We start from the raw sequence: 14,507 nt of genomic DNA on the forward strand, positions 1-14,507 counted from the left end.
GATATTCCACTTGTTCGACTACCAGCACAGCATCATAAACTTGGTTAAATATTCCACTTGTTCACCACGTAAAGAAGGAGGTACTAGTGGATTTTCGTAATTTATATGTTCATCACACGAGACCAAGGAGACTCGGAGCCAACCTCAGAACTGATGCATTGGGTAGTCGGGTCGATATCGATGGTTGGGTGTGCGCGAGGAGAATTGTGATATCGTGTCATCGCCGTTGGCGGGCATGTTGTGCGGCGGCGCCACCAGCAAAATTGGCTGCAGATTCAGCGATTTCCGTGAGCCGGCCAAGCTGACTGCGTCTGTAATGTAAGCGTTGTTAATCTCGCCTGGTATGAAATGAAAGAAATTTGATTGCGAATCTCATTCATTTTTTCTTCTTAATTAAAACTTACCTTTGTAGAGCGAACTCTGATAGAGGGGATCAGGTTGTAAGCGAACATGTCGCGTGGCAAGTATGAAAGCGAGCGTGGCTAGGACCACACCATCGACACAGCCGATTATGGCAAGAGGATAGGCCCAGCGAATACCGCAGAGACCAAGTTCAAAACGATTCGCATCAGGGCCGCAGATTTTGCGAAAATCATCTGAATTCCAGCCGAAGGGGAAGGCGGCGCAGGCGACAATCATGCAAAGCGCTAAATTAAATGGAGAGAGAGAAAAGGCAATTATTTTAGTATCTAGACAAATAGTTAATAGGAAGTTTTAGGACCGCTTTTTGAATTTTTAATAGAAAATTTTCATTTAATTAATTTGAAGAAAAAATTTCAAAGCGGCTATGTATATAAATAAGTATACTATTGCGAAATTATGCCAGGTGAGATAATAAGAGCAAGAAGAATGCTTTATATTGATTTGACACTTCTTATTTGAAAATTTGTCGTTAAAATTTTGCATAATAAAGCTGCCTTTACACGCGTCGATTTTTGTTGTTCAACCAAAATCGGCCAGTATAGTTGCAATTCAACTGTAAAATGCAAGTACTTTGGTTAGTCGATTTCTCAGTCGACAGAAATCGACCCGTGTAAAGGCAGCTTAAGATAGCCAAATGACAGAAAATAAAGCGAGAAGGCTATTTTATTACTTCACCTTGTTATTGCCCCGTGTTAGTATACATAAGCACTTCTACATTTAGTTGATACCAACACGAAAAAAAATGTTTACGCGCTCATATTTAAAATATATTGCTGGCGTAGCATTTTTCATTTCCCTTCAAGTATGCACATTTTTATGCACTCGATTTGTGGGTTAGCGAAATTCGGTAGCGGATATATTGAGCTTACGTATTATTTTTTAAACACGTACTGACACATACATACATACAAACATACATACATCTACTGTACTTTGTAGTATGTACATATGTATATACTGACCTGATATGATTTGCATCCAACCGCATATGTGAAAGACTCTCGTCGACTTCATGAAGATCAAGAATACCAAGAAGCAGATTGTCAGCAAGGCCAATGCCACCGCCGCAACCATAAAGAATGTTGCCAACTGTGTATTCAGCGCGCCGATGATGGTTATGGTGAGTGTGGGTGCCAGTTGTTGTTGGTACGTGAGCGCAAACAATGGTTAATTAAACAAATAAAAAATAGAAAAATGAAAAAATAAATAACAAAACAAACAAGAGTAAACATGAGTAGATAAAATAGCAGATAAACGCATAGCTTGATATGCCCAAAGGTGGCTGCGTTACGCACTTGGAACGAGAATGTTGGCACCGAAAGTATGGTCTCCCAACGTCGCTTGCAATTGTCGAATATCTCATCGCGCTGACACACCTGCCACAGACCTAAGCGTCCCGCACTTTCATTGTCCGGATCGCCGACCCATTCTGTAAAGAAATTGCAAACAATGCGATTAGAAACTGGCTTAGATAAACAAACCATAAAATATATGTAAAATATTTTGAATGAAATGGTCTTATTTAGCGCAAATTTTCTTTAAACAAAGGTTGATGTGTTTTCTCAAAGTCGCGTTGTTTTGTACTCCTCAGCTCTCTGTATATTAGTGCGGATCGGTCCCCATACAAAAAAAAAAGTTTTTCCAGTCCACCCCTAGGATTAAAGATATTTTGAAGGCGATCCCAAAAAAATTTTTTTTTTTTGCAACGCCCCTTCGATGGGCTATTTACTTTTTTTGATACTACGTCGCCATTTTAAGTCCGATTTGAATGAGCCGTACACCGTTGTTCATGGCTTGGAAGCCGCCACAATTCTTACCTTAGTCATTTTTTACTCCGAGTTCAAATTCTAGTAGTGACTGTCGGTATCTCGTTTGACATCATACCTAAATTCCAATTTTTTTTAGTCTGTCGAAAAGGCCTTTAAATTCTGTGAAACTTTTTCTAAAAAATGATTAAGGTAATAATTGTGGCGGCTTCCAAGCCATGAACAACGGTGTACGGCTCATTCAAATCGGACTTAAAATGGCGACGTAGTGTCAAAAGAAGTAAATAGCCCATCGAAGGGGCGTGGCAAAAAAAAAAAATTTTTTTTGCGATCGCCTTCCAAATATCTTTAATCCTAGGGGTGGACTGGAAAAACTTTTTTTGTCGATCCACCCTACTGTATGTATGCATACTCGATCAGTGTAGAAAACTAATCTAACTTGGCCATTCCATTCGATTGTTGACTGACACACTAACCTGGCGTCACAAAGGCAACGATGCCGATGATTGCATAGCATATTGTGAATATCGCCCAAAGTACGGCTATGGCTTTTGAATTGCGTATGTATTTGGTTGCATAGAGATGCGTCGTGTCCACGTACTCGATCTTTGTGCCCATTTTCCAGCTTACAAATGATTTTGCACACTCACGACTATGCCGACTTCACAGTGGATTTCGCTGAAACGAATTGTTGTTGGATGTAAAGTAAAGTAAATACAATTATGTTTTATTATTGATATATGTATGTATTACTACAAGTGTATATACGTATGAAAAAAAAATTTAATTTTGCTGAGTACATATTTTTAAGCGTTAGAGAATACCAAAACATTAAAGCTAATTAAAAGAAGCGAACATTAAAAAGTGTTTAGCCACAGAAAAAAACGCAGCAGAAACTTAAAATTGCTGATATCTTAAGCTGCTTACAATTTTTACGTGGAACGAATAGTTGGGTATGAGTCAGTTGAATGACCGAAGTTGCCGTCAAAGCAGCTTACGGTAATCACGACAGAAAAAAAAACGTCTGTCGACGGCTTAAATTCTTTGAAGTCAACTTGCAACTAATCAATCATTGGTGTAAAAACGGTGAAGTACTTCTTAATCCTAACCTGATATTCAATGAATATAATTGCTATGTATCGAAAATGGAGCTAGTAATTATTGTGGTTAATACTTGGCAGTTGTAATCAGCCGGACTCCGTAAAACGAACACTTTTACTTACGATAAGTAAAGTCTCACAGATACCTCGAACTGCTACCAAGGTTGTGAAAATTTACGCTTAAATTTGAGTAAAAATACACTTATTTGTGTCTTTGGCTAAACATTTTTTTTTTGTTAGGAGAAGAAATAAGAGCCCAGTAGGCCAGATCGCAACCTGTACAGTGTCAAGAGAGAGGTAGTATGTCCTTTGAGTTAACTTCTTCGCTTTATCACCACGATGGCGTTATTTTTTAGTGTTAATTTTTAATGTTAGGTATACTAGTTATATGTGTGTTGCCGGTAGATACTTCGAATTTTCCAATACATAGCCTTATTAGTACATGTGTCCGACCAGCTATTTCAGCCATCGGCTTTGAAAAGCTTAGCCGGTATACCTGCCAAGAAGTTTGTTGTTTTGAGCACGCAATATTACTGCTTTCGCCTCATCTTGGTGGAGTGAAAATATGTCGCTATACAATGGCCACGGTTATACATCATCAAAGGGGCCACCAGTGTCTCGAAAAGGGTTAGAAATACTCCATTCATTTCTGTTTTACCCAGCGATTTCTTTCTTGTAAGCGTATATGTATATCATGTGAGACTTGCCTAATCTCTACGTCATATAGATTTCGTTATGAGGGTCTAGGATGTTCGGGTTAGAAACTTCTAATTTTTTGACACTTTAAACTTCAAACTTAGCTCATAACCCAGCGACAATGCAATGTGAAGGATGAATAAATCCGTTAATATTTTTGAATATATGTTACTTAATTGGATGGAAATAACTCCACAAAATTTTCTTAGTATATTTATTGGACCACAAATGAAACCTGAGTATCATTTAGTGGTAGCAGGCACCTCTAATCATTTTCGTTTTAAATTGTATTCATTTGGGCGCTTAATACTTGCGATAATGCGTTAATTGAGTGGTCATATAAAGAGGAGTAACTTATACTTAAAGTAGCGAATCATTTGCTTACTGAAAAATCGGACTGCATATTTAGTTTGCATTTATTAATTAACTAAAAAAAAGGAACAGTCCAGCGCCCTCGTCTTGGTCTGCAGCTAAATTAAAACGTAGTTTACGTGGTATGTTAAGAATACATCCAAGTCAAAAACGAAAGCACACACTAAGAAAAAAATATCGATAACAAAATCGATAAAAATACCGATAACAAAATCGATTAAAATATCGATAACAAAATCGATAACAAGATCGATTAAAATATCGATAACAAAATCGATTAAAATATCGACAACAAAATCGATTAAAAATATCGTTTATTCTATCCATAAGTTCCGAAAATATCGATATCAAAATCAACAATAATATCGATAAAAATTACTATAACAAAACCGATAAAATATCGATAATTATATCGATAAGTCCCGAGAATTCCGAAAATCTCTAAAATCCCGAAATAGTCGTCCAGATTGAGTCTTTGTCTATATCCTTTTCTCTATAATTACCTTTATTTTAATCTTTCTTCCTCTATCTTCATCTTTAATTTTTTTTCGGTATCCTCATCCTCATATTTATTTTTGTTTTTACTTTTATGTTTATCATATTCCTCATCTACACATTCGCCTTCACCTTTGCTTTTTATAAATATTGCGCCATCTGTTACTCAAAAGCCGAAATACCTACACACACATACTTTTTGTCTCCTTCTCTCACTTCCAACAAAGGAGAAATCTTGAATTTTTGATTAAAGAGAACAAAAACAAAATCATTCGAGCGGTTTTCCAGCATTTTGGAAATAAAAAGAATTTGCGAATTTTTTAAACAATTTTTTGCAATTAAATGTGCAATATTTGTTGAATTTATATAAAAATTTGTACACAATAATATTTCTATTGCTCCAAAGAACCTATATCCCGAAAATGAAAGTTTTACCTGCAAACCGTAAGTTGCTAGAGCACTTTAAAGGCTCAAAATTTACGCCAAAATAAGCCAATATTTACCGTTGTTTCTACGAAAGAACCCGAATTGGTTATTTACAAAAATGAATCTGTCGACAGGTTTGGAATTATATCTTTGAAATGCCACACTTTTCTTTCAAATCGCTTCATTAGTTCTCGTGCAATAAGCGTTTTCATAAAGCTCTAAAAATTACAACTACAACATTTGAGCATAGCCCCAAACGTAACGAAACGTAAGACATACTTATTCTACGTCAAAAATTTTGATGAGGATGTCATCTTACAGAGATTTTATGAACTCGCAGAATGTGCTAGTTCTCATGTGCATCTCTCTCATGTTCCCTCTTATCCCCGCTTGTCCAATACAAACTCTCTATCACAATCTATTCTTTCGATTCTTTTGCTTTAAAAGTAATGATTTTCAAAAGATCCTAAGGCTTAGCCAAACGTATGACGTTTCAAAAACAAAAGACTTAAGCTACGAACTCGCTACATCACTAAGCAAATGAAAAAAATACATTCATACCATATAAACATACAGCTTTGCATCATCCATTCACAAGATGTTTACATATTTCAATTTGCCAACACGCAGCATCACTTAGCTTTCCATTAATCAAAAAATTTAAAAAAAAAAAATAAATATTTGTTCATCACAAAACACTCTCACTTCTGCTGCTCCTAATGGTTTTCGCTTTTTCAACGAGTTTCGTCAGCTCCGCTGGAAAAAATTGTGCGTGGATGAGCAAAATGGAATAAAACCAGCTGGCATTCTTTGGCCATAAATAAATAACCAGCTCGTGTGATTGGCCACATAAATATGGTACGTGATTCGCATAACTCTGCGATTTTTGGAGTTTGGAAATTTGAAACGTGACTTTTTTCAAAACTTGTTAAAAAAATATAGATGAAATAAAATAATTTTTTGCGTTTATTAACTCTACTTTGCTAAAACTATTTATTCATTTGTTTACAAAATATGTATGTATGTATATATGTATAAGGTGTGTACTTGAGTGTAAATTTATGAAAGGTTATATTCAGGTTCAAACTTATGCAAAATGCTGATTGTGCCATAGATTTGCGCACACATACATACATACTTACAAACAAATTCTTCAACTTCGGCACTGGCTGCCTTGCGCTATTCAATAAAAGTGAAAAATGCTACATAAAATCGAGAAAATAAATCCATTAACGAACGCCAATTTAATTGCTAAGGTCGTTTGCGTGCGCAAGCATTACAACAAAAAAAAAAACATTAGTAAAAGCAAACGCAAAAAATAGTAGCAAACACAATTCTGCCAGCATCCATAGAAACACAATAGCGATAAAAATCCAATGCGAGTCATAGGCGTGCGATGGTATTGTAGACAGAGGGGGTTAAGATCTGATGTTTTTCATTTTTTTTTTTTTTGCACAATAATCGTAGAGCGATGAAGTGGAGATAAAAATGCAAAATAAATCTTTTTGAAGTAAGAATTCGTATGCTGAATTTTCACTAGGCATTTAATTCATTTTCACATGGCATTTTTTAAATTCCTCCAATTTTTTAACACTGCAATGCCTAGTGGAAATTCGGCATTATGCTTTACTTAAAAATTTTTTTTTTAAGGTTAGTAAACTTTTTACCTGAAAACCTGTTTTAAAAGGAAAAGTATGTAAGTTGCTTGGATCTTTTGATTGAAAACGAATCTCCCACATCAGTGGTTCGGAGACAAACTGATTTCGGAGTTGTGCTGCCTTTAGTGTCATTTTTCGTTCTCACCAAAAGAAATTCGTTTCAAAAAAACATACATCCTCATCGAAGCCGCACCAAAAAGACGACTTATATTAAGTATTTAGATTGGCCACCTGTTTACCGTAAAAAAAAAAAACCTTCTTTGAAAGGCAGTTGCCATACGAGGTAAAATGTAAAGATAAAACCTACTCTACTGTTAGCCATCTACGTGAAGTCCCACCGCTTTTTTTTTTGTTTTAACCCTCCTTTGAAACGCCACAGGTTCAACTGGCTGTACTATATTTAAAGTGCATACGTACAATACGTGCTCATGCTTTATTGGACATGGCGACTTTTTGAGAATTCAGCTTGATTTTTTTTTTGCTTTGCTCGTTTTTCTTGCAAACTTTTGACATTTACACGCTTTCGGTGCTGTAGCTGCAACTGAGCCAAACAAATAACAAAGGTGTGTGTACTTAGCGTCGGCTGGAGGCTGATTGGACAATCGCTCTTGCGCATTGTTGCATGAATTAAAATGCATTGTACTTGTACATCAGTTACGTGCGCTTGAAAAATGCCAACTTTAAATTTTAATTTGCTTTTGATATTTATGAGTGTATTTTATTTCTCATGGCGAAAATTTACACACATATATATGTATTTATGTGCACATAATGGGATGAAGAAGCAGCATACAACCAATGAAAGGAAAGTGCAATTATCATATAGAAACTATTTAAGCTACTTAATAATGGTAGGAGCAATATTTATGTATTTCATTCACTCAAGCCTAAAATTAATTATTGACTTTTGGTATATTTAACTAAGTTCAATTTTTTAGATTTAGTAGGAAATTATTATCAAATTTGGATAAGCATTAAGTCTATAAAATATAATTAATCTATTTAAAGGGTACCTCTTCATTTATTTTATTAAGAAATTAAATTCGTGACATCCTCCGGCACTAAAATAATCTATTTCTTTTTTCTTTACCATTGCAGAGTTTTCGTATGTTCGTATCCATGCCCACTATTTATATTGGCATTTAGCACTTAAGTACACACATACATACACACAGACTGTGTTGCCGCAATTGGCGGAGTAAAAGTTGAAATTGCATCAACAAAAAAAAGGAAAGGGAGCCCAGCTGACCCAATTTCGCATTCGCTCATACTTATCTGCTCAGCTATGTACTTGTACTTATGCTTTTGACGAGTATGCATGCATGAATGTGTATATGTATGTATGTATGCATGTAAGTGAGTGGTAAAATACTATCACCAATATATTTGGTGGCGTAAGAAGTGTATATGGATATAAGTATGTCGAAAATATGAACGCATGTATGTTCATTATGGTGGTCATGGGTGGTCCAAAAATGCATGTGAAAATGTAAAGTCGGAGTTTTTGTGCTCTCACACCCTTTTTTATTTTAAAATCAAAAAAATATTTAGAGGTCGCTCAAAGCGCTCTGAAGTTTCCATGTATTTTATATGGGCAAAAAAACAACGTTCGTATGAACGGTGTGGAGTTCTTGAGAATCAATATTTTTCGATCGGAAAATTCTGTTTCTCTTCAAGAGATTCCCAATAATAATACCCAATTAATTATTTAACCAGTTTTTCATTGCAACTATATTTTTTGGGTTCACAAAAACCCCCAGAAAATGCTAGAACATCCAATCAGGGGGTAAATAAAATATCGTTGGTATTAAAACATGGCTAAATAAACAATTGGGTATTGTTATTGGAGTTTCCTGAAGAGAACCAGAGTTTTAGGATCGAAAAATATTGATTTTCAAGAATTCCATACCATTTCTACGAAAAGTTGTTTTTTCTCTATATAAAATACATGAAAAACGTTGAGCGCTTTGTGCGACCTCTAAAAATTTTTTGATTAAAAAAAAACGAAAAAGATGTATATTTTTTCGATATAGATTAATCCTAGGGGGTGACATTATTAAAATTTCGGCTTTACTTATATTGGACCACCCTAATGCACATACATACATATGTACATATGTCGGTATATCGAATACCATATGCACTCCCATTTCAACTTTTTTCTTGTTGTTGCTTTGGTAAGTATTCATTATTTTACAATGCCTTTTCTCCTGTAATTCCGTTATGATTGAAAAAAATCGGTATTTTTCAATTACACTTTCAACATTGTTGTTCCACAGCAGACTCGAAATATGTGGCAGCGGTCAGTTGCAGCGGATGTTGCCACTTCAATGGCATCTCCAATCACCGTAAGCAGCAGTAGGCTTTAACACTTACATCGTGCGATACTCGTAACACCAACTTTCTTTATCTTACCTTGCTTATTTGCTCACCTCTACTTATGTATATTAGGGTGCATCACTGTCTGTACAAAAAAAAAAAAATCGGTACTATTATTCCATCGGTGATAGAAGAGTTTAATTTAAGCTTTCAAGGATCGCATAAAAATTAAAAAAGAATTTATCGGAATCAAAAAACAAAATATTTTTGGACGTATTTTCAAATGGGTCTAGCTTTCGTTAATCTTAAGATTTCATTCGAAATATTTTGGCAGAAGTCTTAAAATATAATAAATTGTGTAATTCCGGTTGAAAAGCCACAACTTTTTTTTTTTGTGATGCACCCTAATGTATATGAATATGTTATATACATATGTATATACATATTTACCTAATATGTAGGATAATGTACTTATGTATGTGAGTATTTGCGGGCGTACTTGCGAATTTCCTGTTCAAACTGGCTTCAATGCTTTTATCCAAATATTTTCTGATTACAATCGAGCGATCTTCGAGACATCCGGTATATCCAATATCTATTATAAAAAAAAATAATAATTTTTCGGCACGTTTTCTCTGGGTATATGTTAGTTTAGACTGGGTTACAATGGTTGCCGGTATGCATAGCGGGCAGAGTGCTCGATCTCCTTCCCTGCGCCGATAACACCGGTACACAAAAGAAAAAGTTCGAGTGCGAAAACTGTCACGTGGTAGGTTCCCTTCCCTATGGGGTATCAAAGGACCTCTAGGTGGTCCTACCTCGGTACTGATTATTTACGGTTCTTTATGGTTTCGGGGAAATGCGATCAATTTAAGAAAAAACCTCCGCCATTTTTCAGCCGCCATTTTGGATCAGTCGTTTAAAATTTTTCAAATATAACCAATATTCATGTACGAAGGGTCACTCAATCTGTATCAATGGTAAGAATTAGCAAAATTTCAGTTTAAGTCTAAAAAAAACAATAATTTCTCAAACTACTATCTTTTCTATCTTGAAGAGGAGATTTCCGAATTCCACTATTGAGGTCCCCTTTTACCTTTTGGGTGAGTCACTTGGGAGGAAACTTTAAATGCAATGTAATAGGCTTTATTTTACATTGTTTCCTTTTTTCTTATTCGATTTTTACATTTTACATTTTAAACCGCACATAACTCGTTAATTAGAGCTTCAATCCAAATAATTGCTTTAACATTGCTTTTCTCCACAAACATTCCTCCGGCGCATTAGATGCTTGTTTTTTTTCTCATTTTATTTTCTGCAGCAAAGAAATCACCATGCATGCGGTTATTACAAGCATGAGACGCTAAAGTGAAATTATTTACCCGTTTTTACGGCTGCATTGTTTACATGTACAAAGCGCTTTCAGTGCAGCCATTATTACTGCTCGCCCCGACAATCAACATTCAATCACCAGTACCGGCTTGCAATTCAGAGTTGCACTGCTTCCAGCCAGACGCTGCCCTGTACAGCGACGAGACAAATAGCCAGACAAATAACCAGCCAGCCAGCCAGCCAGCAGCCAGTTAGCAAAATCATCAGACATTCGATCAACCAGTTATGGAACAACGCTCCTTGAGCAGCGAACGCGCTGTTGATCACCAACTGATGAAGCGAAACGCACCCATGTAATGGCGCCCCACACCGCACCCCCAGCCGGCCAAAACAAAATTGCATGCTGCGGTTGAGCCACTTAGTGGGATGCCACTGCGGACTCAACTGCGCTCGCTGCAAACAAATGCAATTTTGTTGCACCAGCGTTGCCGTCACCAAGAGAAATGGATGAGCGATTATTATGGCCTGGTTATGCTTGGCCAAATCAAAAATTCATACTTATGCAGTAATAATTTAGTAAAACAAGAAATTATGGCAAATGGTTTTGCGCCATGAATTGTTGGGATCGCTCGCTGCAACTCGTCTAACTCGCTGGATACATAGACCGTATACACAAATGCATATAAATATGTATGTATGTATAGTGGTAAGTATGGAGAGAGACAAAAATCAAAAATCTTTCGCATACATTGTGTTAGTATACATATGTATGTATGTATGTATGTATGTATTTGCGTGTGTGAATATTGAGGAAGTAATTCATTCAATAGCTGGTGATTTGCTAAGCAATCAAGCAGAATGCTTTTTTATACAAACAAACGAACGTCTGTGCGCTGTGTACGAAAATAACTGGACTCTGGGGCTCATTATGATTCCGTTTAGTGCGGTTGTGTTAAAATGTACGAATGCCAAGCATGAATGATAGAATACAAGATTGCGCCGATCAGAGAGGATTTTTGAGAATAACTTTTGTGTGACGTCACACTGGTGCAATTGCGAGAGAGAAATGCCAAAACGTGAGCAAGAATGGAAGAAGAAGAAAAAATGTTGCAAGGAAAACGTAAACAAGTTGCACAAGTGTGACGTCATGCAAACAACGATTCTGTCAAATTCGTTAAGAGCGGAATAGCGGTCCGAGATCGGCGCAACCTTTGTATTCTCTCAATCGTGAATGCCAAGTAAAGAGTTGGCCAGCGGATCTATGAAAATGACTCAGCCAGAATGGAGACTGGCTTCGCATGCAAATTATGCAAGAATGTGGTGAGTAGCGAACCGCAAGTATTTGGGGGAGTGTATATGTATATTAGGGTGGTCCGTAAAATCAAATGAAAGATATTTTAGGTCTCGCCCCGTCAATCGGTAATACCACTCTCACAGATATCACATCCTACATTTAAGGACCACTCTAATATACATACACACATACATACATACATATATACATACTCACATACATACATACATAGGTACAGGTAAAAAGTTAATTAAGTGATACTTATGTTTTCATTTAATTTTACGACCAACCTCGTTTTACTGCCTTTGTGCTGCATATGCAATTTGCTGTAATTGGATATGCAGAACTTGCAAAACCATAAAACTAATTTGGTAATTGAAATTACATAACGAAATGCGGAATGTGATACTGTTCGAAAACGTTTATAAATGCAAAGATGTATGTAGTATGTGTGTGTTGTTACTCACATACACACATTTTTGTATTGGCGATAATGTGGATTTGAATGCAATTTGATATGTGAAAAGCTTTAATTAGCCCATACAAGCCATCGGAAAATAACAAATGGTTTTATAAGATTTGCAGTTAGTTTGTTGGTTTGGGGAGCCATATTACATCAGTTGTTTAAAAAAAAAAACACATTTATTGCCTCTTTAATAAAGTCCAGTTATCAAGTTTACTTGCAGCTTAGTCCATGTTGTGCCCGGTTAGAAAAGGTAACAGCATCTTGGACATTTCTTTGATTTTCCAATGTGATGGAAATTTTCTTCGAAACGATGTTGGGCTAGTGTCCGAGGGAGGCGGCAAGCATTTCCTTACTAGTTTTGATCTTTCGAAAGCTCTAATTTATTTACGAAGAAAGTAGAATGCCTCATTTATATGTAGTTAAACCCCCGAAACACAGTTTGGAGATGACTATTGGAACACCCGTTGTTTCATTACCCAGAAGAAGATTTATGGTCGCACCTTGCCTTGCAAATTTTTCAGCTTTGCATATGACTTGAATTCTATACAAATGGATCATGTGTGAGTCTAAAGTTTTCAGGGCTGTCTGACAGTCAGAGAAAATGAAGATTTGTTTTTCTCTCTTTAGGCCATTGATTGGACTCCATGCTGCCTACAGTATGACCAATACTTAAGCTTTATTTGTATACATATATTGCGAAATTCCTAGATCCATGAGCCGGCATCTTTAAAACTCATTGACGATCACCTCTAGAGAAATTAGATCAAGTCGAATCGACATCGAATTTAGGTCATCTGTGGGCATAAAGCGAAGGAAAAAGCAGTTTTTCTTTTATGGAATGACATCTTCATCTGTGGGAATATCAAGATGAATTATGTTGACAAACCACTGCATATAATTGTATGCCCTGTTAGTTGTCCACTTAGTGCACGCACACTTCAATTCCAAAGTAGTCAACAATCTTTGCAAAGAGTAGGCCCTCAACAATGCCGACAACAGACATTAGAACATGTGTGTGCGTGTATAAATGTTTTTGCTGCTTAACAGCTCCAAATCATGCAGCGTCAAAGCTTTGCACCTCTGTCATATCTGTCGTCTTCATGTCCGCTCTAGCCGCTCTTCGCATTGTCGTCCAACAATTACTTAAACGTGCTGAGCGTGTGAACTTACAAAGCTTCCGTTACAAAAGTGTTTCTAATGTTTTTTGTATGATGGCACTTAATTATTTGGCATATCAAAGAAACCTCTAATGGGGTAAGCGGCGGCAGTTCACACCACAGCTGTAGCCAACTTAAGAAAACTGGCTACCTACCACCAACAATAAAGTAGCGCCAACAGTAAAACAAAGCAAAACGTTAGTACAAAGATTGTATTTGTAAACACTTAAGAAGTTGGCTTTTTGTTGTTTTAAATATACATACATATGTACCTAGTTAGCTTTTGTCTAGTAGTTTTCCCTCACACCTCACACAAAGCGCTGGCGCGGCACCAAACGCCTGAGCGAACAGCGGCGTGCGCACGAAGAAGCCACGCATGCGCAGTGTAGTCTGTTTTCATGGTGTGGTCATGCTGCAAAGCATAAGCAAACTCTCGGATTTTAATTTTTTTTTTCTTTTTTATTGTGGAATATGAAGGGAAAACGTTTTTCTAGTTTAACAACATTTCAGCAGACTAGAAGTTCACATGTCCCCAATATTTTATCTGGACTTTTATGCATTTATGAACGAAAAATGCAAATGACATTTGGCAAGCGAATAAAAAACCGAAGAAAATGTAAAGGAAGCAACGCCAACGAACTTGGTATTAGCTTAGTCGGTGATTGTATACCCTTTAAGCAGCGCGATGTAGAGTTCCAAATGATTTCTTTCGAAATTTAAATAGCTACTATTATTTGCTCAAATATTGCTAACATTTTTTTTCGTTTAGGGCATAGAAGACATTATGAATATGAAAACAATAAAAAGACAATGCAAAAACGCTCCACTGATTTTTTTTTTAATAACGATCACAAAGAGAAATAGAAGCAGAGAAATTGCCAAATGTTGTATTTTCCCAAATAAACGAATTAGTTGTGCTTTCATTGTTGTTTCTCTTCTTTCATTTTAATTTTAGGTTCATTCATTTGATCGTGTTTGTCTACGGATTAATAGGTTATTTGCC

General features: G+C 36.2%; 2 protein-coding genes across 8 annotated transcripts in view; one reads left to right on the forward strand and one right to left on the reverse strand.

Annotated features, from left to right (window-relative positions):
* Positions 1 to 14,507, forward strand: part of LOC118748031 (LHFPL tetraspan subfamily member 3 protein-like) — a 73,426-nt gene that overhangs the window by 43,117 nt on the left and 15,802 nt on the right. The gene's annotated exons all lie outside the window — the stretch shown is intronic.
* LOC118748032 (LHFPL tetraspan subfamily member 3 protein-like) overlaps positions 1 to 14,507 on the reverse strand; it is a 22,641-nt gene that overhangs the window by 5,364 nt on the left and 2,770 nt on the right. The window contains exons 2-7 of one of the 3 annotated variants that reach the window (XM_036482321.1): positions 4,943 to 4,952; positions 2,666 to 2,867; positions 1,719 to 1,852; positions 1,386 to 1,512; positions 405 to 647; positions 107 to 311 (exon numbers count right to left, since the gene is read on the reverse strand). In XM_036482321.1, coding sequence (XP_036338214.1) covers positions 145 to 311; positions 405 to 647; positions 1,386 to 1,512; positions 1,719 to 1,852; positions 2,666 to 2,807 — 813 coding nt within the window. In that variant the 5' untranslated portion in view covers positions 2,808 to 2,867; positions 4,943 to 4,952 and the 3' untranslated portion in view covers positions 107 to 144. Of the gene's footprint in view, positions 1 to 106; positions 339 to 404; positions 648 to 1,385; positions 1,513 to 1,718; positions 1,853 to 2,665; positions 2,868 to 4,942; positions 4,953 to 9,754; positions 9,847 to 14,507 lie in introns of those variants that run through there. The other 2 variants (XM_036482320.1, XM_036482319.1) reach the window with 2 other exon arrangements.

The sequence above is a fragment of the Rhagoletis pomonella genome, unplaced genomic scaffold, assembly GCF_013731165.1.
Source record: "Rhagoletis pomonella isolate Grant_MI unplaced genomic scaffold, Rhpom_1.0 Rhpom_scaffold_00012, whole genome shotgun sequence".
NCBI lineage: Eukaryota > Metazoa > Arthropoda > Insecta > Diptera > Tephritidae > Rhagoletis > Rhagoletis pomonella.